The 25228-nt window shown below is 34.0% G+C and overlaps 2 protein-coding genes across 10 annotated transcripts in view; one reads left to right on the plus strand and one right to left on the minus strand.

The window, feature by feature from the left end:
• LOC143234582 (protein tyrosine phosphatase domain-containing protein 1-like) overlaps nt 1–12564 on the minus strand; it is a 53458-nt gene extending 40894 nt beyond the window's left edge. For 2 of the 5 annotated variants that reach the window (XM_076472039.1, XM_076472040.1), the window contains exon 1: nt 12290–12559. The gene's annotated coding sequence lies outside the window, so the exon portion shown is untranslated. Of the gene's footprint in view, nt 1–4389; nt 4429–12289 lie in introns of those variants that run through there. The other 3 variants (XM_076472038.1, XM_076472042.1, XM_076472041.1) reach the window with 3 other exon arrangements.
• A 10269-nt stretch (nt 12565–22833) lies between these two features.
• The window catches only part of LOC143234587 (protein toll-like), a 37669-nt gene continuing 35274 nt past the window's right edge, over nt 22834–25228 (plus strand). For all 5 annotated transcript variants that reach the window (XR_013018723.1, XR_013018724.1, XR_013018725.1 and 2 more), the window contains exon 1: nt 22834–23666. Coding sequence is in view for 2 of the 5 variants with exons in the window: in XM_076472045.1 (XP_076328160.1) it covers nt 22968–23666 (699 nt within the window). In the remaining 3 variants the exon portion in view is untranslated. The remainder of the gene's footprint in view (nt 23667–25228) is intronic.

Consider the following 25228-nt stretch of genomic DNA (forward strand, 5'->3'; position numbering starts at 1 on the left):
CACACGAGGTCTGCCAGATCGTGGACGGTCACGAGGTGATCCATGTTGTTGGTAACGATTCCATAGCCTTGTGATGGTGCTTGGGTGGACATTCACAGCTCTGGCAACATCTGATCGAGATTCGCCTGCTTCCAAGCGACCAATGGCGTTGTTGCGTTGTGCTTCAGTCAGTCTTGGCGTAACTGTATTGCGTGTCGGTGGCTTAACACTGAGCTATGGAAACCGAGAACCCGTCACTTTTATAGGGATTTTGCACATGTTGCACTTGCAGAACATGCAGATCTCTCAAACAGATTTATTGGACACGAATGAGTTTTGGCGAAAAATCCGATGTTTTCCTCCGTTTTCAAAGTGCACAACTTTTATTGTAATTTTGGTCTGACAATCAGTGCCTTAACACGTGTAACATCACTTACTCTAAGCTTGTAACATTATTACATATATTTCTCTTTAAAATAACAAAAATATCCCTTTTGCGTTTCTTTTTTGAAGAGTATATATGGAGTGCGAAAAACTTGTATAAAAGTTTTGTTATTTCAACATATTTAATTTAGTTCCTTAACTTTATTACTGTCAGTTTTTGTGGGCTAGAGTTCTTTACATTAGATGTTTGTGACTTATTAGCGATAAATTCGAAGAATAAATGGACAGCACACAATCCACTTGTTTTAGAATAATTATTTAAAACAAGTCAAACGTATTTACAAAAAAAATTATGCTATAGGATATCACAATTGTATCTAAATCTTTAAATGATTATATGTTCTTGTCAAAATTCCTCATAGGCTGATTAAATTACTTCAGAACACAATTGATAAGACGAACTTTTTTCCTTTTCTCAGTATCTTATTAAACAATCTACGATAGGTTCATCAACGTTACCCTGTGTATCCAGAACGTTAAATAATTGTCTTCTTTTGTTGTCGTCCATACAGGCAGATTCAGTTACCTCATGTTACGTATTATAATTTCAAATAGTCTCAAACGATGTTAAAAGTAATTTATATTTAGAAGTTATATGTCGATATGTATTAAATTTTTGACACTTGCCAACAAGGTTGATACACTGTTTCTTTTGTAATACAAATGCATTTTAACATAAAAATGATAATACAATTTGCAATAACGGTTATTACAAATAACGATCTGTGTACAAAAACAAACTTACAAATGATATGGGGTTTTCTTTCTAATCTGGAACTTCCTTGATGTCTTATCTAGGGTTCACGATGTGCAAGTTAATTTCGAATTAGGCCGGGCATGGCCAAGCGTGTTAAGGCGTGCGACTCGTAATCTGAGGGTCGCGGGTTCGCATCCCCGTCGCACTAAACATGCTCGCCCTTTCAGTCGTAGGGGCGTTATAATGTGACGGTCAATCCACTATTCGTTGGTAAAAGAGTAGCTCAAGAGTTGGCGGTGGGTGGTGATGACTAGCTGCCTTCCCTCTAGTCTTACACTACTAAATTAGGGACGGCTAGCGCAGATAGCCCTGGAGTAGCTTTGTGCGAAATTCAAAAACAAACAAACAATAATTTCGAATTGATGTAGGTACAATTCATTTAACAGGGAGCTAGCTAATTCTGCGTTTTTTCCTGATTGCACCACTGTAGCTATATAATGTCTTCGTGAAAATACTAATGTTCGATGTGAATCCGCTGAAGTTAAACGGTTTGTAATGTTGGAAATTTGTAAACGTTCCTAGTCAAATATCTTTAGTTTCTCGATTAATAAGCGTTAATCACAGTTATAGTTTCCGGGGTTTATAGTATACCAACTGTAGCAAACCAATAATATATACGTTTCTTGGCGCATCACGGCTGCATTTATAGGGGTTAGAAGAGTTTCTAGAAATTTCAGGCTACAAAACAATAGTTATAATACACTAGAAATAACCTTGACAAGGTCATGAAAGAAAAGGATCTTCGTGTAATGGTTGATCAGTCTCTGAAGCCATCTAAGAAGTGTGCTTTTGCTATTGGTACGACGAATAGGATTTTATGTTATACCTACAGAAATATTGAATACAAATCTAAAAAAGGTTCATTGTATAGGCTACTGATTAGACCGTGATTAGAATGCCATCTTTACTCTTGGGTTCTTTACCTCAGGTAAAACATTAAATTGTTGGAAAGGGTTCACAGGAGGATTACTAGAATGGAAGGAAAGGGTATCGAGTCAGGAGAGATTAAGATCCTTAAAATTATTTTCTCTTGAAAAAAAAAAAAAGAGTTAGAGAGGATCTAAGTGTTTAAGATTTTAAAAGAAATTGATAAAGTTGATGCATCAACATTTTTCATACTTAATAACAAGAATTATAGAACTAAGGAACATAAGTATAGATTTAGGCAAGATAGAAACCGTCTTTAGTTAAGAAAATTTTATTTATCGAGCAGGGTAGTTGGCCTATGGGATGAATTGCCTTCAGATGTTTTGGAGGTCGTAAATTTGAGTGAGTTTAAAATAAAGCTTGATAGATACATGAATGGTAAGGAATGGCTTTAATTGTTTTTAATAGTTTTAGTTTGTCCTAGAAGATGAGACAACCGAACTGGAAAAAAGGTCGCCTGTTGTCCTTGAACATTGTTATATATGGTTGTTTTTCACTTTCTAGAATCTTCTGTAACTCCAGTGAAAAGGCGTGAATTTCGCAATGCAGATTTATCAGTATAAGTTACGTACATTTCTAAATATAAATTTAACTTAAACAAATATCTATATTAAAATAGATATATAATAGTAAATCCGTTACACTTAGAAAACCCTCTGACAAGACGGATTATTTCCCTTTATCTCTATTATTACAATACCACTGTGAAACTCACTTTAAATACTGCCCGTTATGGTTAAACTAACAATTACACAGTTTAACTTCACTTTCACTAACTTAATGTTTTCCGACTTAACTCGCGATCGCTAGGTCGCCTATATATATATATATATATATATAAGCCGAAACAAAAATAAATTAAACAAAAAATGCTGCACTAATTGAAAAGATCCTAGGGTACAAATTATATTGTACCCTACGTTTTGGAGGTGGCTGAGGATTTAGGACCCACATTGCGGTGGGAATGCACCGTCTATCATTCTTAACCTTCATTCACCAGTTCTCACATAAAGAACAAAATAAAGGAGTAGCAATAGATATAGAACTAGAAATTAGGAGAGGAGATGTGGCTGCTCCCCACAATGTCCCACATTTTATAATCCCACATTACAGTTTGTACCCTGGGATTTTTTTTAATTAGTGCAGCATTTTTTGTTTAATTTATTTCTATTTTGGCTTGTTTTTATAAGTTATAACAAACTTATATACTTAGTCAGAGGTTTGGACTTGTTGCTTTTAACACAGTCCTTCCTTGTTATTTTGTTTATTTAACTTTATCAAAATATGTTAATTTTCGCTAACATATATATATGTGTGTAAGATTAATATTCACGAGTCAATTAACATAAAACAAAATCAAAAGGAAGGACTATTTTGAAAACAGCAAATAAAAACCTCTAATTAATGATGTTTTCTAATAAACGAAAATCCAAAATGCTGCGTAAACCAAAAGGATCCCAATGCGAGATATAAAATTTACCCTGGGTTTTGGAAGTGACTGGGAAGTAGAAACCTCACTGCGGTGGGGATACACCGTCTGTCTATCTTAATCTTCGTTTGCAAGTCTTACATGAAGAAATTTATAAGTACTAATAAATCAAATAACAGTAAAAAGGAATTGAAATTAGAAGAGCGAGATATGGGTGCTGAAGCCCACAACGTGCCACATCTATATCAACCTTCACTGCCTTTAAACAGTTGTGGGAAGGTGGCTGTTCTCCAAAGTAAAGAAGAAGAGGTTTGGATTTGCTGCTTAATGTACTTAAAAAATAAAATATAAATTATCCCATATAAAATTAAAGAATGCTTGAGATGTATCGTTTCATCAGTTACAAAATATCATTCAAGTATTGCAAGAAAAAATTGTCATAGTTCCAATTTATAAAGCTAACTGTAACATTGGTATCATTTGTAAAACGTTTTATGCATTAATTGTGATAAAAAATCAATAGTACACAAACGTTTAAACTTATGTGACCAATATAAAGATCCAGTAACTAATAATTTCATGGAATCATACAAAAACTTTATCCTGAACCAAATTGTTTTTTAGATTTATCTTTTCTATACACTTTTTCTTAACTACAGAAAATCCCAATTAAAATTAGTTTTATTTCTACTTCAATAAGAACAATTATTAAACAAATGGCCATTTTATTATATTAATTACTTAATAATTTAGTTAATAACACAAAAATACAAGTGTTTATGATAAAAAACACACGTTTTGCATAATAAAGGGTAACCAACCCATTTTAAAATATCTGTTTGTGTTTTCTTACCGCAAAGTCAAATTAGGCTATCTACTGTGTCTACCGATGGGAATCGAACCCGTGATTTTAACATCGTAAATCCGAAGACTTATCACTGTCACAAAGGGGGACGTTTAGAATATTTAAGAAACTGTGAGTAAGTAAAAAAAAAATTTAAACATTTGAGTTCATCACACTGTACACCACAATTTGTAAAAGATTTAATTTTATTATGAATTTATTAGTAGGACAGTTCTGTTATCTTTAACAACACTGGAAGAAAGAAAATTTAGCTCCAAAATCATAAAACATGTATCACATTTCTGTAGTTATAATAATTATATTTTTTTCAATAACCAGTTATTTGAAGAAGTACTAGGACTTCCAATGGGAGCTGACTATTCTTCTCAAATTGCAAATTTATATCTTTACTATTATGAAAATAGGTTTATTGAGAATTAGATAAACCCGGACGTTTTTACATTTTTGCCTCAACGTACAGATATATAAATGATTTAGATAGTATAATAACAATATTTATCTCAAGATTACTTAAAACTATTTATCCAGTAGGATTAGAAATAGAAAATATTTTAGTTTCTAATGTAGAAGCAAATTACTTTGATCTAGAAATTAAAATAATTAGCAATGATATCAATCTAAATATTTTTGATAACAGAAGATTTTTTTCTAAAGTATGGTTTACCCTCTTTTAATATTAATGTACCGTACTCTGTTGTTATAAGCATTACAACTTCACCATTATTCAGATTTTGAAAGATTTGTAATAAATATAATGTTTTATTATTATTCTTGAGATACTGATGCAAAAATTAATATTTAATGGTTTAGTAACTAAACTCTAATTACAATTATTAAATTATTCTGTGATAAATATAAGAATATATTAAATAAGTATAAGGAAGTAAAAACTAAGGAAATTTTACTGAACGTTTCTGATAAGTATTTTTAGTTGTTAATAAGGTAATTTAAATAACTTGGCACTACTTTTATGCGGATGAACGCCTTATGGCATATACAGGTGGTTATGGGGAGTTATACAAGTTAGTTTATATAATTGGTTGGGATCTTCTAAACTAGTTTAATTTGTCTACTGGGTTACTATTTAGTGCCTTACTACCATAAATGAAGCTGGAATGCAAACTTCAGGAAAAGCTTTATATTAACTTCCTTTTCTTTGCTTTTCCTTCAACTGCAGGCAGTAACAGGAGCTATAGCACCTACATTTCGCTCTCCTAATTTTTGTCTCTTTAGATTATTTTATTATTTTATTTTAATTACTATTATTATTTATGCTGACTGACGGTGTATTCCCACTGCAATGTGAGTCCTACTTCTTCACTCACCTCCAAAACTATGGGTACATTTTATATTCCACATTCTAGCCTGTACCCTGGGAATCTTTTGATTTGTATAGCGTTTTTTTATTTTTGTTTATAAGATATATGTATATATTGCCTAAGTGAGACCATGAACTAAGAGACGTTATGATGCAACAATACCCACTTAAAGCAACGATAAAAAACAGAAGATTCTAGTAACGTGACGTCAATTCACAACAACTGAACAACACATACAACGTACGACTCTTATCGAGTTATGTAACGAAATTTGTCATATGGGATCTGCAGTTTTACAAAAATACAAAGTTCGTCCTTCATCTCTGACTGAATACTTTCTCGTGAGAGAATGAAGAGCTTGTTGTACGTGGATCACATTTCTCTAAGAAAATGGAGAACAGTCTGCTGTTTAAAGCTCTTCAAATATTGTAATTGGCTTCAGCTGCAATATGCTTAAATGCAATGTGCAAATGTTACACCTGGAGAAAGAGTACTTTATCATTGAATCCTTTCCTGTTTTTCGCAGATGCAGCTGCCCCTTCATTGATTATCCAAACACAATTAACCAAAGAAAGATTGTTTGTGGAGAAAACCTCATCAACATGTGAGAAGGTGTATTCTGTTGTAGCTTTCCTTTCTAGTGTTTGGCAAAACAGGAACTCTTCATAATATTTGTAGTAGTATGGCACAAATATCAGAAGCTGAACTATATGATACAAATATCAGAAGCTGAACTATATGATACAAATATCAGAAGCTGAGCTGCATGGTACAAATATCAGAAGCTGAACTATATGATACAAATATCAGAAGCTGAGCTGCATGGTACAAATATCAGCCGAACTATATGATACAAATACAGAAGCTGAACTGTATGATACAAATATCAGAAACTGAGCTACATTTTATAAATATCAGAAGCTGAACTATATGGTAAAAATACCAGAAGCTGAACTATATGGTAAAAATACCAGAAGCTGATCTGTATGTGACAAATATCAGTTGAGCTTTATGGTAAAAATACCAGACACTGAGCTGTATATTACAAATATCAGCTGAACTATACGGTACAAATATCAAAGGCTGAACTATATGGTAGAAATGTCAGAATATGAGCTAAATTAGGAACATCAGTGTCTCGATCAAGTTTCATGATGAATGTCTGACAATTTTGAATGTGTAGTATCAACTGCATTTCCACATAAGTTTTAAGTGTGGAATTAACCCCACTTCTTCCTTTTGCAGCCTCCACACTAACACGATTCTCCACTGTAACCTATTTGTGTATGCGCTGTATACGTCACTTTTGAATATTAATTGTCATTACTATACTATATTACTCCCCCTTCCTAGTTGCTCAGCGTTATGTCTACAGGCTTCCAACACTAAAAGTCCAGATTCAATAATCTTGGTGGATAGTAGTTTTGCGCTTAACAACAACCAAACCAACCAGCCTTGTAAGCATACTAGTTAGTAGTAGTAATATTGGAGCTTTTAAATATTCTTTTCTTATTTTCAAATTTGTACTTTCAGGTATAATTTACACTCACAGTTGCGCCTCCTCCTCCTCCTTACTGACTGTCCATAGTCTACAATTTGTGGCAACGCGTTTCGACGAACGGCTTCATGTTGTTATAAACATAATTTTCTGACCTACAAACAGTCAATATCATAAAGCGACCTAATTAGTTCTTAGTGAACAAATTGCTGGTTGTGGGTTCTGGCAGAAAAACTTTACAACCAGGTTATAAGTACCTGAGCGTGTTTTTAAATAACTCGCTCTTCGTGAGAAGTGGAAAATTTTCGATCCAACAGCAGATGTATCGATTCTGCCTTTCACGTGAGTTTAGTGCAACACTTCACGAGCTGTTATTAAACTCAAAAGCCACCAAATGTTTGTTGAATGTTTTCATTAATAACGAGAAGGTAAGGCCGAATTTTATTACATTTACAGTTAAAAGAATTAAATGAAACTGTTACAGTAACAAATTAAAAACTGTTTTTATTATAATTCGGGCTACCACTTTTGTTTTAGGCCTATCATCACGTTGTTGAAAGTTTGTATAAGAGTAAGCAATTACAACTTGTAAATCACATAGAGTATTAATATGTTTTAAACAATGATACATACAAGTCGATGAATTCAGTACAATAGCAGTAAGCATAGATACGACCGATCTATTCACATGAGTTAAGCTTTTAATACAGTCTTGTCATAGGAATTATTACTTGTGATATAGCAATAATTATAAACGTATAATTATTAATGTAACATACAAATGTGTTTGATTTAGCTGTACCAGGACTATCCTTCTCTCCTAGTCATCACTTACTTAGAAGTGATAGACTATAGCTTCATTTTAGGGATGGCAACTAGTCAATACCACCCACCTCAAAGTCTTGGCTAAACGCAGTTATCCTTCGTGTAGCTTTATGCGAAATTTAAAACAAACCAACGCTTTTTTAGCTGCTGAAGTAGCGTCCAGTGGTTGTGTTTGTTTTCTTAAGTAACTTATACATACACATTTAAAAATAGATTAATACAAAATCTTTCCACCAGGGTTGAAATCGGATATACTGACATTTTAGCCTTCAAAACAACCTTTTATCACATTATAATACTTTCAAAAACCAAGTTTTTTAACTTAACTATTATATAAGAGTATTTAAAACAACAAACAACCACTGTTAGCCTCTTAACAGCTAATTATCTTTTCTACCTTTTGGTTAATTTGGCCATGACACTGAACGAATGTTTCTTGTCCAATAGCTTTAATAAAGGTCTAAAGGTCATATTACTGCAGTTTTTATTTGTTTTCATTGGGCAGATTTTATTCGAAATTACTTATAGTAAACTACACCCAAGAAAACAAATTATAATATATACGAATTTAAAATGTATGCGAGGACAGTTGGAATAAGGCAACATATGTAATATTTAAAAAAAATCATTTTCGCAACTTTATAAGACTTGATTCGCTAATCTTAAAACAACCATCACTTCTGGAACTGAGACAACCAACGTCTCTAGATTTATCCCCCAGTGGAACAACGGCAGGCTGACGTACTTCCAACGCTAAATTTTGAGTTTGATTACTGGTGGTGGGCACAGCGGATAACTCAATGTGGGTTTGTTCTAAAACAAACAAATAAACCTAAGTTTCTAGGTTTAGGACAACCAACTGGAATTTACTGTTATGTAAGAGTTCGGAAAACTTATATAAACTAATTCAACAGACAAATTTAAACCCTGTGTCTGATGAATTAAAAGTGTTTTTCTTTTTTTTACTGTTATGTTTAAAATATGTTAATGTAGTTAATAGTTTATAAACGACCAGATTCAGTTTGGGTGGAAAAATCAATACGAGTTTTAATTTTATGTTTAATAGAATCTACAAATTTACAAAACTAGATTCTACAAAAGTCCTTCACACCATTGCAGTTAAAAGTGTAAGACAAACAGTCGAATTCTTCTAAATCTAAACTTTACGAAACATAAAAACAAGGTAGGCCTGATAAAGTAAAACGTTTTGCAGAAACTGTGATATTGTTTTAGTTAATATTATGTTCTTAAGTCATAATTCTTAAACCCGGTCCTGGGTTTACCATTTGGTGAAACTGTAACTAAGACGAATCGGGTAAATACATATATACTCTAGTAAATATTAGTTTTGGATTGAATTTTGTGCAAAGCTACACGAGGGGTATCTGCGCTAGCAGTGTAAGACTAGAGGGAAGGTAGCTAGTCATCACCACCCGCCGCCAACTCTTCGGATACTCTTTTATTAACGAATAGTGGGATTGACCGTAACATTATAACGCTCCCATGGCTGAAAGGGCGAACATGTTTGGTAAGACGGGGATTCGTACCCGCGATCCTCAGATTACGAGTCGAGCGCCTTAACCACCTGACCATGCCAGGCCTGGTAGTAAATAATAGTGATTTTTAGATCTGTCACCTTTGTAAACATGAAATAGTTGGAATGTCTCGATTTAATGATCTGAGAACCTAGTTTTGGTACTTTTCAAGATTCACATGCTTTGTATTTTCCCTAGTGGCCAACTAACAGAAGACAAAATTTCACTGAGGTAAAATACAATACTGTTTTCCACAATCTACGTAACCAAATGGCAAGTAATGTGGTGTAGCTTTGAAACCATCTGATAAACTTTTCTATAAGCAATCAAGCAGTTTCATCATATTAAAAAAAAATCAAATTCAAGGGGAAAAATTAGTCAAATTCTTTTTCAAATTGAATGCACAAAACCTGCTAATCTGTGTTATTTGCATTCATTTACGAAACACTGAAGTGAAACTGAAGTTTTATCAGCATTACCTCCACGTTTAAAATACCGCGTGTAATGTGAGTCGAGTCGAATTTTTGATATAGATCACGCTGTTCATATACGTGGTCGTTAACATACAATAACTTGATTTGAAACCAAGGGGAACAACCTAGGAGGACCAAGTGAGTGCAATACGTTTTACTTCCATACATATGATATGCGTGCCTGTGCTGATATATCACTAAACACAGTAGTGTTTTGTGCGGCTAAAACAACCTAGAGGACACACTTACGTTATTAACATGAGTGACAGTTTAGCGATATTACATTCTGTATCTCGAGATACAGAATGTAATATCGCTAAACTATCACTATTTCACATACCAAATTTCAAGACAATCGACTGAGTACCTGAGATATAACATACTGAGTGCCTGAGATATAACATACTGAGTGCCTGAGATATAACATACTGAGTACCTGAGATATAACATACTGAGTACCTGAGATATAACATACTGAGTGCCTGAGATATAACATACTGAGTGCCTGAGATATAACATACTGAGTGCCTGAGATATAACATACTGAGTGCCTGAGATATAACATACTGAGTACCTGAGATACCACATCTATAATTTTGATTGAATTTCTTTCCTTTTTTTTCTTCCTCTTCTCACCAAAAGCACGGATAATTTATGTGATAAACAATCCATAAAAGTTAAGTATGTTATTCTTCAAATTTTATACACTAATAGATATTTACAACGTACAATAAGTAGTCTCATTAGGTGCAAATATGAGTCACCTGTGCAAAATTATTCAACAGAAGCCCCTCAGTTGTGACTAAGATTTTGAGCACGACTATGCTGAAAGTACCGTGAGCTATTGGGCTAACATTTTCACTACAACTTTACCTAAGAGTGAAAGCGTACTGCTGATTTAAAGTAGCAAAATAATATGATTAAAGATGTGCAGATATCTAAGCATTGGTTAGGACAAGCAAACTAGATTAGCAGTTTTAAGCTCAAATTTTCAAGTGATTTATACGGATGGATGGTTACTATTCATTGCCAACTTTTCAGCATAACTTGCGAAATTTTATGAAATTTTACTAATTTAAATTTAAAGAGCATTTAGCTTCACATGATATGAGCTTAAGTAATTAGCGTAGATAATGATGCTCGAAAACACTGTATCGAGTTCATGGGGGTGATGACAACAAACAGTTAATCAAAATTCCATGGCGTTACCACGAAAGAGAGGATAAGTGCCGCTATATATTTTAAAGAATCTGGTTGGTTCTTGAAAGTATAGGTATGTACCAAATAATAGTGTTGAGATTCTAAATTGGTGGTGAAACTGGTAGCTATACTTACAGCATTAATAATAATTTTACAGCAGATATTCATTCATTAGTTAGCTAGACCTCATATTTTGTTTTACCACCAACTTAATAGAAACTGTAGAGACTAACCAATGGACAGATAGTTACCATAAATAACCTATGAAATGCTAGTCAGACAATTCAATTAGCGGATAGTTACCCGAATAGAATATACTAACGGTCAATATTTCTATACTAGTCAATAATTTAATATTGGTATACTATTCAATATCTCAGATTATATCCGTACTATAATAGGATATCTAACGTAACTTATCCCTCTTTGGCGATCAGCCTGTGCAACGCTAGAAACACATTTTCATGGTATGTTATTAAAACCTTACGTAGACAACAACAAAAGCAACTATTTGATACTGTGATGAACCACTATTCTGATCTTTAATTAGTACTATAACAGTATAAGTTCTTCTATCTACCCTTGACTACTAGGCATGTGAAGAATAACATTTTAATTAAAGTGATAATTCTGAACACGATTCTCCGATATTCAAGACCCTGTTCGAATTTACTAACCGGTGACGCGCGATCTATGTAAAACTTTATAAAGGTCTCTGAGTTACTTACGCTAATCAAATTCTAAAGGTCAGAACGTGATAAGAGAGTAATGAAAACTGTAATGTCCGACTTAGTTAGTAGTAAGTGAAATACAAAAAAGAATCGAAACACGACCTAACAGTACATAAAGTAAGGTTTAAAATAACCTTTTACAGTCGCATGTTTCCAGTACTTTAAAACCAACTTATAATTTACACTTCTATCTTGGTTAGAATAACACATTAACGATGTTTGCAACGCGGTTTGAAAAAACCTACCAATCTAAGAAACTGATGTTACAACATGAAAAAATCACTTTTTGTATTGAATAACTTCTTACCTTAGTTATAAGCTGTCATACAGTGGAACTTATATAGGCGAAGAGTGGTGTCACTGGTGCGTTTCACATAATAAAAAGGTAAATATTTGTTTTGGACTCCCAAAGTGTTATGTTTCTCACCTGATCAACTGTACGTATTTATTGGAAAACAAACAGTCCGTATCGTATCTTTGGATTTTCATAAAAATACGTCGTATATGAATTAACTTTTACAGTTTGTTAACTCGCAGCGCGAAAGGAGAGGGCGTTAAGTGATTACGTTGGATAACACTTCAGTGTTGACGGTTGTCCTGTAGGGGGCGTCACCAACAAAGATAACGTGCACAGATCGGTGTTTCTGTGCGTGTGTGTGTTTATGGTAGATTCACGCAAACACAAATTAAGCAAGCACGCTGGTTGCTACGACAACAATATATGTATATCAAGAAGACAGACCTAATATACACGAATTTATATGACTTGAAATTCCCCTTAACAGAAAAACTCAGGCGTGTGTATTATAATAGCACGTAAGAACGAAAACCGTTTTGAGTTTCAGCTTCATAAACAGAAATAGTTCTGAGCTTCTGAAAAACATTTTTATAAAAATAACAACGTAGAGCTTTGTTTAAGATGGCGTAACACTGAAAATTCCGTGAGAAAACAACATATGTGAAAACGTGTCGCTATAAGCAAAAATATTATTCATTAAAGATGATGACAAACCAAACAAATAAAATTCATAATGACTGAATTATTAGTGAAGAAAAACTAGGTGTAAAAACAGACAAACGATCGAACAAATTATTACTTCTGAATATGCATGTATACAGACTGTCAAACAACCTCATGGACGAATAATTACTTAATAAAAACTGTATAGACTAACCAATGGATAGACGGTTACCATATAACCTATCAAAACTAGTCAAAGAATTCAGTTAGTTACCCTAATAGAATATACTAACAGTCAATATTTCTACAGTAATCAATAATTTAATATTGGTATACTATTCAATATCTCAGATTTTCTGTACTTGTCAATAGGTCAAAATGTTTGTAGTAATCCCAAATGTCAAACTTCTACACTGACCAATAACTCTAAACTTCTATAACAGTCAATAACTAACAATTTCCGTACTAATCAATAAATAAAAGTTTGTGCTAGGAAACTAGTCAAAAGTCAAAATTTATATTTTATTTAGTACGCCAGAACTTCTATACTCTTACACAAGGCAATTTCTCTCTACTACTACTCAAAGACGAAATGTCAATATCAGTAAGTCAACATTTCTATTCTATACAAAAATTAATATTTCTATATTAGTGACAAATTCAAAATTTTGGTAATAGTCAATAGGTCAAATTACTTATGCTAGTCGATAAATCAATTTATGTGTATTAGTTATTAAGTCATATTCTTTATACTAGTCACAAACTCAAATTATATATACTAGTCTAAATTTTCTAATTTACCTTTAAGGCTGTAGATTTTGTATCAACGGAGAAGTTTGTTAGAATTATATCCCTTTATGATATTTGTATTGATAGCAATGCTACGAAGCTGTCTTTCATTCGGACTATACCGTACGTATTAAAGGCAAAACAACGACTGATATTTCCTATTAAGACGGTAACGTGTTTTAAAGGCAGAGCAACTAGTGATGTCTGCTATTAAGTCTTTAAAAGTACAATTACTAAAATTCTCTCCCCCTACGGCAACGTTATCTGCACTAAAAGCAAAGTTACGAAAGATATGCAGTTATGGAAGTTTTATTTAGTTAAAAATGATCAGAAAATTTCTAAAACGAGGAAATAAAAAGAAATGGATTGACGATGAAAATATCTGCCCAGCAAACTCAGTCAGTTATTGGCCAATCATTTTTATACATCTGTGAGAAAATGGTACACTTTTATAAACGATTTAGGGTCAATAAACATGACGAACAAACAAACACTGTTTTGTTTGTTTTTGAATTTCGCACAAAGCTACTCGAGGGCTATCTGTGCTAGCCGTCCCTAATTTAGCAGTGTAAGACTGGAGGGAAGGCAGCTAGTCATCACCACCCACCGCCAACTCTTGGGATACTCTTTTACCAACGAATAGTGGGATTGACCGTCACATTATAAAGCCCCCACGGCTGAAAGGGCGAGCATGTTTGGCGCGACGGGGATGCGAACCCGCGACCCTCAGATTACGAGTCGCACGCTTTAACGCGCTTGGCCATGTCGGGCCCCGAACAAACAAAGGTGAATTCATCAGTAACTACCCATTTCACTTTTGTTTGTTCATCATTAATTTCACAGCCTGCTAATTAGACTCAACGTTTGCAATTACAGTAATGTCATAAGGAGTCCCCTACTTCCAGTGAAGATAAAGTCGAGTTGCTTTACAATGACGAACGTGCTGGGACGAAACTCCATAACTTTTGGAAGTGGATCTTGTGCTTCGGCCGTTATTAAAGCCTTCTAGGGCATAAATTAAATGAAATCACAGGTTTTTGGTAAATGACAGAGATATTTATGATAACATAAATAATAAGCTTACAAATCACTCGCACTGTAGAGGTGACTTACACCTGACACTCAGGGCAAAGATACACTAGTAAAACTATCTTAACTGACAGGTAGGTGATAGTTGACAGTGAGGCACGAAGCAAGCCAGTGATACAAGATGAAGCCAGATTGGACAGTACACTCTCTGCATTTAACATACGAATTTTCTGGTGGTCATGACCGTGTATTAATTCAGAAATCCACCAGACTAGTTAAATTAGCAGTTAGAAGTTCAAGTCAGAATCTATCCTGCGATGGAAAATGTTTGCTTCAAGGGTTATTTTGTAACGGATGAATTAAACAAGTACTTCCAAGTGTAATATTTACAACTGAATATTGGAGAGGAAAACTAACTGTATGTAATACGTGAGTTGATTCAGAGAGTGTGCAGTTAATGCAGAAAATTCTTCGAGGGAACAGTGCTTAGCAGTAACTACTAAAATAATTAGATAAGACACAAGCGAAACTACAAAAAATACATCCAGTTCTTGTAGGTTTTCTTCTCAATTGAAATCCAATGATTTTTGCAAAGATGTTCAACTTGCACCGTTAAGTTAAACGATTATGAAAGCTTGTTTAGTCAAACGTTATTTTGTTGATTGTTTGTTCAAAATCCATTAATTTAACCACTCGTGAGACATTGTATACCCTTAAAGTCTAAATAAATATTCTTTTAAATATCAACGCTATGTCTCGAAATGAAAAATAATATTTTAAATTGTATTCCTACGTAATTAAACAAGAAAACAGAATTTAAATTTTCTTAAATACATGCATACATACCCACAACATATATAATGTATACATACACACAGCACATACATATAGCATGTATTGTAACGGAATTACTATTGTACAGTTATTTTAGTGCCTTCGCTTGTTTGTGTATAGTTATTTTTGCATGTGATGTATATTCTAGACTGTGTATTGCGCAAGTCCTGCCTGTTGTCGAAATTTGTAAAGAATACTTCAAAGTTAGAATCAATAATATTTGTTTACGAAAACGCCCTATATCATTGTTGAAAATTTTAGAAACTCGCGTGATTACTATATGAAAATCGACGTGGCGTGAGACAATTAGTATTATTATTGGACAGCTACAGTCAATGTGCTATAAGCCTTGGAAGCTATAATTGTGATTAACGTCTATTAATCGGAAAACTACAGAATTGGACCAGGGACGTTTATAAATTTCGAACATTAAAAAATGGTCAACTTCATGAATTACTTCGGATGTTATTATTTCTATGAGGACATTAAATATCACCCTCGGTAAGAAGTGAACTTGTAACCGGTGTGAAACATACATACAACAAAAAACACCAGAAGTTTTTGTATATAATTTAAATTTGATTTAAAAAAATCATTTCAAAACATGTCACCAGGGTCATTAGTGACCTCGCAACAGCTTCTAATTTGGCCATAACTGAAAATTATTACCAAATTAATCGATGAATGTTAAGAAACAAAAGTAACAGTATCTTGCTTAATATTTCCGTCAATAGAACGTTACTTATGAGCCAAAAAAAAAATTAAAATTAGCATTTCAAATGCGCTGTACTTTTCTCCAGAGAATGGGCCCCCCACTCCCAGTGGCTCAGCGGTATGTCAGCGGACTTACAACTCTAAAAACTGGGTTTCGATACCCGTGTTGGGCAGAGCACAGATAGCCCATTTGGTATCTTTGTGCTTAATGCAAAACAACAACAATTCAGAGAATAGCTTTACTTTACTTTTGTTTTCTTGGAATTTCGCACCAAACTACGCGAGGGCTATCTGCGCTAGCCATCCATACTTTTGAAGAGAAAGACTACAGAGGGAAGGTGGTTATTAATACTATCCACCTCCAACTCTTTAGATACTCTGGTTATATAGTGAGATTTGATTGTCACTGTTATAATGCACTCTCGGTTCCAATGTTCAACACTCGACTTGTTTTGGTGCAGGAACAGAACAGGGAAAGTGAGGACTTCGTCTTTCCAACACTTTTCTAAAATCTTCATAATCTCGTATTTATAGTTTATTGTTTTTGAATGTAAGACGCTGTTTCTGATTCCAGATCTCGTGTAAGGAGATACGCACAAGATGAGGACAATGCTTTCTAACAAGAAGTATGACCATTCTTACACGAGTGACATTTCTCCTGCCAAAACTTGAGTCTTCTTAGTTCATGAGGCATAATAAATAAATAAATAAGTATATATACAAAACCATAAGGTTAATTATCGGTTCAAACGTTACGATAAGGCCCTATTTTAAAAATATTTAGTATTTTCGTTAATATTATCACAACTACTCGAGCACAAAAGTGGCTTAAGTTAAACTATTAAATAATCGGTGAATAATTATACTGAATAAAAATGTTTTTAGTAAATCAAACGCAAAATTAATACTGGAAAAGTGAAACGTAATCATTTTAGGAGCATGTATTTTAGTGTTAAGTATTGTGAAGTTCTTATCTCTCGCTAGATGGCACTAGTATACATAAGAGGAAGTTTAACAGTGTTTAATGTTTGGTGAACTTTTTTTCTCTCTCTCTCTCTCTGCCGCACACATATCAATTTAAAGAAAAACAACACCTAAATTCATAAAACCAAATAACTCTAACCTCCACAACAATCATATGTTTAAACTCACGAGCGGAGCGAAAGAGGATGGAAACATTCTCGAATGCTTCAGTTTTGATAGGACATCTGTGGCGTTATCGCCTTTAAATTCAATATTTGCCGCGGTTTTCTTGTGTCTTGTGGCCGTGGATAATCGTAATGATAGCTCAGAACCGTGATGACGAGAAAACCCACTTGTAGAGAAAATTATATATTTAAAAACGGTTGGTATGGATAGAGAAAGCACTAATAGAGAAGCGAACAACGTTTCGACCTTCTTCGTTCATCGTCTACCCACACCAGCCATTTTTAAACATATGATAGCTCAGAACGTTCTGTTACAAGCTGTGAAAGCTACCTGTACAGAAGAGTGGGTGCAACACTATAGATTAGGAGCTCGATTCTCAACACGTGGTTAAAGCACAGTAGATCACAATTAAAGCTTAATTGTATTATTTGTTCTGAATGTGCCTTAATATTTCGATACATTTTATCACAACTTAATAGAAACACCAAAGTATGAAAGTGTGTCTTGAATATCTGTGAAAAGTTTATTTTCAAAATATATCTTTCGTTCTTGGGTTTGTCTTTTGGTTTAAAATAATTAAAACTAAATTGGCAAAGATTATACTTCGAAGAGTATATTTCATTCAAAATTTATTTTTTACATGGTGATATCTGTTGAAATATAATATTAGTGGAACGTCCAGGTCTTCGAGTAATAAAAAACACAACAACAAAATATTTACTATAGTCACAAAGCTATTACTTTGACTTTTCCACGTTTCTAGTCCTGATTTCTCCAAGCCGGTTCCCTTGGCTGTGGTTTTGCTAGATAGTAGATAGGGACAGTGGGAATCTCGTTAATCCATTCATGCGCGTCACTAATTAGATGACGAGGCATTTGGCTACCTTAAGAGAGTTATAGTGCTTGACAAATGCAGAGTGATTGCGTTTCTAATGTGTGGCCCTAATTTATCAATTAATTTTACCATTTTGTGAATCACCACAAAAAAAAAGGCGTAATTGTTTGTTTGTTTTTGAATTTCGCGCAAAGCTACTCGAGGGCTATCTGCGCTAGCCTTCCCTAATTTAGTAGTGTAAGACAAGAGGGAAGACAGCTAGTCATCACCACCCACCGCCAACTCTTGGGCTATTTTTTTTACAAACGAATAGAGGGATTGACCATCACTTTATAACGCCTCCACGGCTGAAAAGGCGAGCATGTTTGATGCGACGGGGATGCGAAAAAAGACGTAATAAACACAACTATTAACTATCACCGTAAACAATGTAAACTATAAAATATCCTTAAATGAATTCGTGGTTTCCAAATCTTTTAACCATTTGAGACCTTATGAATTTCGTCACGATACCAACACTATATTAGGATATATAAGTACAGCATAGCCTGTTTCTTCGGGCCCGGCATAGCCATGTGGTTAAGACACTGGATTCCACAACCCACCAAACATGTTCGCCCCTTCAGCTGTTGGGGCGTTATAACATAATGGTCAATTCCATTATTCGTTGGAAAAAGAGTAGCTCAAGAGTTGGTGGTGGGTGGTGATAACTAGCTGCCTTACCAAACACTGCTAAATTAGGGACGACTCATGTAGTCTTGCGCGAAACTTAAGCCAAACTTTTTTTTCGTAACTGTAATTCTTAGAAAAGAGAGCGGAAATTTACGACATAATACAACAATAACACGTTGAACTCTTTATACCTAAAATAATGGAAATTATTAGCTTCTAAATTCTTTATATGTGATTACATTATAACTTAAATGCGTTTTACGAAGTGTGTTTAAAAGCGTTTATCCATAAAACCTACACTAAAAGTGATGTCACAGAGAGAGAAAAAGAGAACAAATACTAAGTTAATACTTGTTCTATGGGCTACTTTAAAACAACTTTTATCTCATAATGGTTTGTTTGTTTTGAAGTTGAAGGCAGCTAGTCATTGCTACCTACCACCAATTCTTGGACTACTGTTTTACGAACGAATAGTGTGAGAGATTGTAATATTATAATTTTCCTACGACTGAGAGGGCGAACATGTTTGATGTGACTGTAAATCGAACGCGCGATCTTCAGATTGTTAGTCGAGTGTCCTAACCACCTGGCCATGCTGAGACCCCTTATAATAGGATGAAGCATCTATTAGCAGAATAATAGCACGAATTCTGGTTGGCATTAACACTACTAGAGTCCAGAAGGTGTCTTGTTTTATTGTAATCCATTTGTGAAGGACCGTGATCTGTATTGAATTCACAGATGTCATCGTGATCTGTATTTAATCCACAGATGTCAGCTGAGGATTACATTAATGAATGATATTATCTACTTCATCCGAAAGATTTTCTGTCAGTTTATAATTCAGTGACTTTGCTGACCAGAACTAATGATCAAAAACACTTCTATGTTCTTCAAATGAATTTCGGGTGATATAAGTAATATAGATTATTGGGCTATCATCTTCGAAGAGTTTTAATTCATCGCTGATGGAAACCTCATTTTAAGCTGGACAGTAAACATTCATTGCATCTTATTTATCTTCCTACAGTTTTTAACTGTCCAACACTTTGTCTACGATGAGTTTTTGGTTTCTTTTCTTGCCTCAAGGAATGAAATCCCGGAGTTCAACATTATAATTTCGTATACTGTAGACCCACTGAAGGGCACTTGAGACAGTCAGATCCTAGTTAGATAATTAAGAAGTCAGTCATATAAACTATACTGTTATGTCTCGTTTTCTCCAAGTGTTTCCATAATCTTGTTATTCACTAATGGCTGGAGGCCACAGTTTTTTCTTAACAAAGATATATTATATTTTAATTGCCACTGGAGACAGGCTTTAATGCCAGACATTTTTCTTTTTATGGCTGTAAGACAAATAATCCTTTATAAAATGGTCCTGACACTTTTAAAATAATCCTTTATAAAATGGTCCTGACACTTTTAAAGTCACAGATATTCTTTTCGTTACCCGTCATCTAACGGATTCACCATTATATTATTATTTAGGTCTTTAGCACCCACATAACTCAGCACGTGATCATTTTATATGACCTATTGTATGGTCAGTATATATGGAACATCATATGATCAGTCTATTTTGTAGGGGGAATGTATTACAATTACATGCGTGTAGGAAAGGGTTTACTGTGTTGTAAACTAAACACTAAGTCAATAAAGAGCTTTTCTTCTTCAGTAATACAAATAACACATAAATAATGTACAATATATCTTTCTGACAAAATACAACTATATACCGCAGTCTTTTTGTTTTAGTTGGTTTGATCCCATAACATTCATATCACTTAATTTATCTTGATCACCTCCTCATTTCTCCTCTAAAAAAATCAGAGAAAGAAAGAAAATTACAAACAAAATTAAACTTTAATAGAAATCTTTTAAAAAGCCATTGTTATGAAGATGAAGAGAAATGCACTATTCGGATCACATGGTATCACATCTTTGTGTTAAATTCGTACTTTTCTAATGTCATGGACCGATTTAAGTGAAATAAAAGAAGTTTCAAACCAGAACCATTAAGTAACTTAAGAAATGTATTAATACAATTAACTAAAACTGCGCCAACAAGTGAAAAACAAACACAACTCAACTATCTTGGAATAAATGAGTGTCAAAAACTTACACTGTGGACATTTATCGTTTTAATTCCATTCTGATCTTATAACAATAAGAGTAACAGTACAATAACCAGTTTTTCTGTGAAATCAATGTACAGAATGTTTACTGACTTTAGTAACGCTGTCTTACGTTTTAACTTTGCAATGAAATGGAGAGTTGGTATCTTCATAATAGAAAGAGATTTTTGGTCTAACAAAGATTTAGGAGCTAGTTCTAAGTCATATCCAGGTGTAGATTAAAGTAAAGAACCAGTTTTGTACCAATAAAGTTTATACAGATTATATTTTCCAGTAAAAATACGTAAAGAGTCGTTTGTCTAACTGTAACGGCGAAACAATAATATACTAAAGTATGAAAGACCCGGATCTCTGAACGGTGGTGATGGTCATACTCAGCTGTCTAATATAAGTATTAATCACTCATAACATGTGTTGCTTTCTGGAAAGGTCTTAGTGGTTTATAGTTGTAATTTGGAGTACATTAAATTCGTTTGGATTAAAAGATGTAATTTTTAGTAGCTTAACAAGTGCAGGAATTATAACTGATGTATCAGAGGTTATTTGCCATCTGTGACATTTGTTACTGTCATGTGGTAAAAAGTAAATTCTTGTTGCAATTTCCTGCATGTTAATCTCTAGAGATAATATGTTTTGCGTCCTTAAATTTTGGTGCGGCTTACAATAGCTTAAATATAGGTTTGGTTTGGTTTTGGAATTTCGCACAAAACTACTCGAGGGCTATCTGTGCTAGCCGTCCCTAATTTAGCAGTGTAAGACTAGAGGGAAGGCAGCTAGTCATCACCACCCACCGCCAACTCTTGGGCTACTCTTTTACCAACGAATAGTGGGATTGACCGTACATTATAACGCCCCCACGGCTGGGAGGGCGAGCATGTTTGACGTGACTCGGGCGCGAACCCGCGACCCTCAGATTACGAAGCGCACGCCTTAACGCGCTAGGCCATGCCAGGCCCACTTAAATATAACCTTTGAGAAAAGTCAAAATTAAATAAATAATATATATCGTCATAGTTGGACAAAAATTAAATATAACATGTTAAATTTTATGCACTACCGTAAGAATGTATCTGTGGACGGCTAGTACTATATCCAAGTAACGAACTGACCTATAAGTCTTTGTAGTATAACTCCGTTAACATGATTCATAATTTGTTACAAACGATGGGTTGGGTCGTCTTGTCTTACCGATTATTTATATCATCACGAAGAAAAATCGTTTTTATCAAACCCACAGTAAATCCTTCATCTTGTATCTTTTTAATCAGACTACAGATCAAACTACCTCATTTCAAAGACAAGTAGCCCGGCATGGCCAGGTGGGTTAAGGCGTTCGACTCGTAATCTGAGGGTCACGGATTCGAATCCCGGTCGCATCAAACATGCTCGCCCTTCCAGCCGTGGGAGCGTTATAATGTGACGGTCAATCCCCACCATTCGTTGGTAAAAGAGTAGCTCAAGAGTTGGCGGTCAGTGGTGATGACTAGTTGCCTTTTCTCTAGTCTTACACTGCTAAATTAGGGACGGCTAGCGCAGATAGCCATCGAGTAGCTTTGCGCGAAATTCAAAAAGAAACAATCAAAAACAAATTAACTACATGTACTTTTTCAACATCGTATGTGTAGTAGTAACATTAATAACAGGATGTGTAAGACTATGACAAACTGATTTTTATCTTTCTGTTTTTACTTTTTTCTTCCTCGTTTGTTAAGCACGTGCATCATAAAAGAGGAAGTTTTGTAATATCAACAACGTGGCCCTGACAAACGTTACCTTATTTTATACAACGTTTGTTACATTTATTGACAAAAAGTTTTAAAGAAACAGTAGTCTGTTCCTCAGAAGATCACATTATTGTCTGACTATGTTTCTTGCCTGGTTTGTAGTTGTTCCGTTTGTTTGTTTTGCAAGTGTCAAGGTGAAAGTTTCTGAAAATCAGTGTCCTCAACTAAAGAACTGTACTTGTCAGTACCAAGGTCAGCTTTTAAATGTTAACTGTATTAACATAACTGACACGTCACAGTTGACAACTATACTGCACGAGGGTTTGAAGAACCAAACCTTTAACCATGTTTATATCAGTAAGTCTAATATTTCACATATTCCATCATCTCTTTTTGCCAACTTGACAATCCAGAAGATTATCTTGCGACATGTAGACGTGGAGACCGTTGATCCAGATGCTTTTGAAACTATTCAAGGACTTTATGAACTTAAGTTAAACTATGGTAAAATCAAATCTATACCGATAGCTATTTCTAACGTAGGAATGAGACTTCGGAGTCTGTGGATGGAACACGGAAAAATCAAGGAGATCAGATTTGAGTTTCAAAACTTCACGATCTTGGAGCTTTTAGATTTAAAAGCAAACAAAATCGTATCTATTCACAAAGATGCGTTTATTTCCTTTAAGAATCTCCGTAAACTCGATCTTTCCCAAAATGCGATCAAAGTTCTAGAACCAGGAACTTTTCGTGAAATGCATCAACTACAACAGTTGTTTCTTGGAAACAGTTCTTTGGTGTGTGGTGACGGACTGTTGGATAACATGGTGGACATTGAAGTAAGATGACGGTAATTATTATTTAGAATAATTGTATATGAATTCAGAAACTTGCAGTATATCTTCAAACCTGTGTTTGAGAATTAAGTATTTAGTAATATTTAAATCGGGGGACTTAATGCTTTATGGAGTTCTTATTAGTGTTAAACCTTTTAATCTAACACTAGCATATATAATTTATTTTCAGAGCCACACACAAATATTTAACGTAACGTTTAACACTAATACCTATCTTTAACAGATAGGAACACAGTTTGAATTTAATGGTTCAAGCTAATATACTCGCATTACTGTTACCTATACTGACCAGAATTTAACCCAAAATCTCGTACTAGTACAAACATTTTACTGTTACGTATATACAACAACGTTTGACCTAAAGTTTCGCACTAGTACACAATATTTTTTTTAGATATATACATCAACGTTTAGCCTAAAGTCTGAAACTATTACACAACCTTCACTGTTTGGTATAAAAAGAAGTTTAGCCTAAAACATCACATTAATACACAATTTTCACCGTTTAGTATAAACAACAAAGTTTAAAGTAAGTCTCTCACTGATACACGATCTTTAATGTTTGATATATAGACCCTAGTTAAACCTAAAGTCTCAAATTATTTACTGTTTGGTATACACAACCCTGTTTAACCTAAAGTTTCACACTAATGCACAATCCATACATAGACCAAAGTTAAACCTAAAGTCTCACAATAGTATACTTTATCTACTCTTTCGTATACACAACAAAGTTTAAAGTTTCACACTAGTACATAATCTTTACTGATTGATATATAGACTAAAGCTTATTCTAAAGATTTACACTATTACTTCCAAGTTATCTTCACTTTCTAACATACCGTCTTTCATTTTGCTAATAACCTTTTTTTTTACATATTTCTGCCCTTTCAACTTCAATTCTACTCAAGGCATCGATATTAGAATGCTTTCTGCCTTGTCTGTGTGTTAATTTAAAATCCTTATCCTATAACAATAATGACTGTCATGCTAATTTACATGATGGATCTTTTAATGTCATTAACCATCGTAATGTTGGAAATTTCCCACCACACAGATAACATCAGAAAGGTTTAGTTCCATATATTACTGCTAAGCATTCTTGCTCTGTAACTGTATAATCAATTTCAGCTGTTTCTAACTGACAACTGTGACAAGCTTGAGGATCTTCTAACTGTCTTAAGACTACATCTGTAGTTAAACCTGTAGCATCTGCGTTGTAAGTACACTCCTCACTGAAATCTGTGTAGTTTAAAACTGGTGCTTTTGATAATGTGTCTCTTAGGTTCTATAATGCCTTTTGTCTTTCACCTGTCTACTGAAAAGTTATTAACTCAGTTACTGTCCTAGCTACTAATAATAAATGTGGAATATATCTTATGTAAAATCTTATGAATCCCAGAAATACACGAATTTCTTTCACTGTTTCTGCTACCAGATAATGTTTTACAAACTTCTAGTTTATTTGGAGGAGATTATTTTACATCATTTCAAGTTACCATGTGATCTAAGTATTTTATTTGTGGTTTTAAGAATTAACATTG

This window comes from Tachypleus tridentatus, chromosome 12 (genome assembly GCF_004210375.1).
Source record: "Tachypleus tridentatus isolate NWPU-2018 chromosome 12, ASM421037v1, whole genome shotgun sequence".
NCBI lineage: Eukaryota > Metazoa > Arthropoda > Merostomata > Xiphosura > Limulidae > Tachypleus > Tachypleus tridentatus.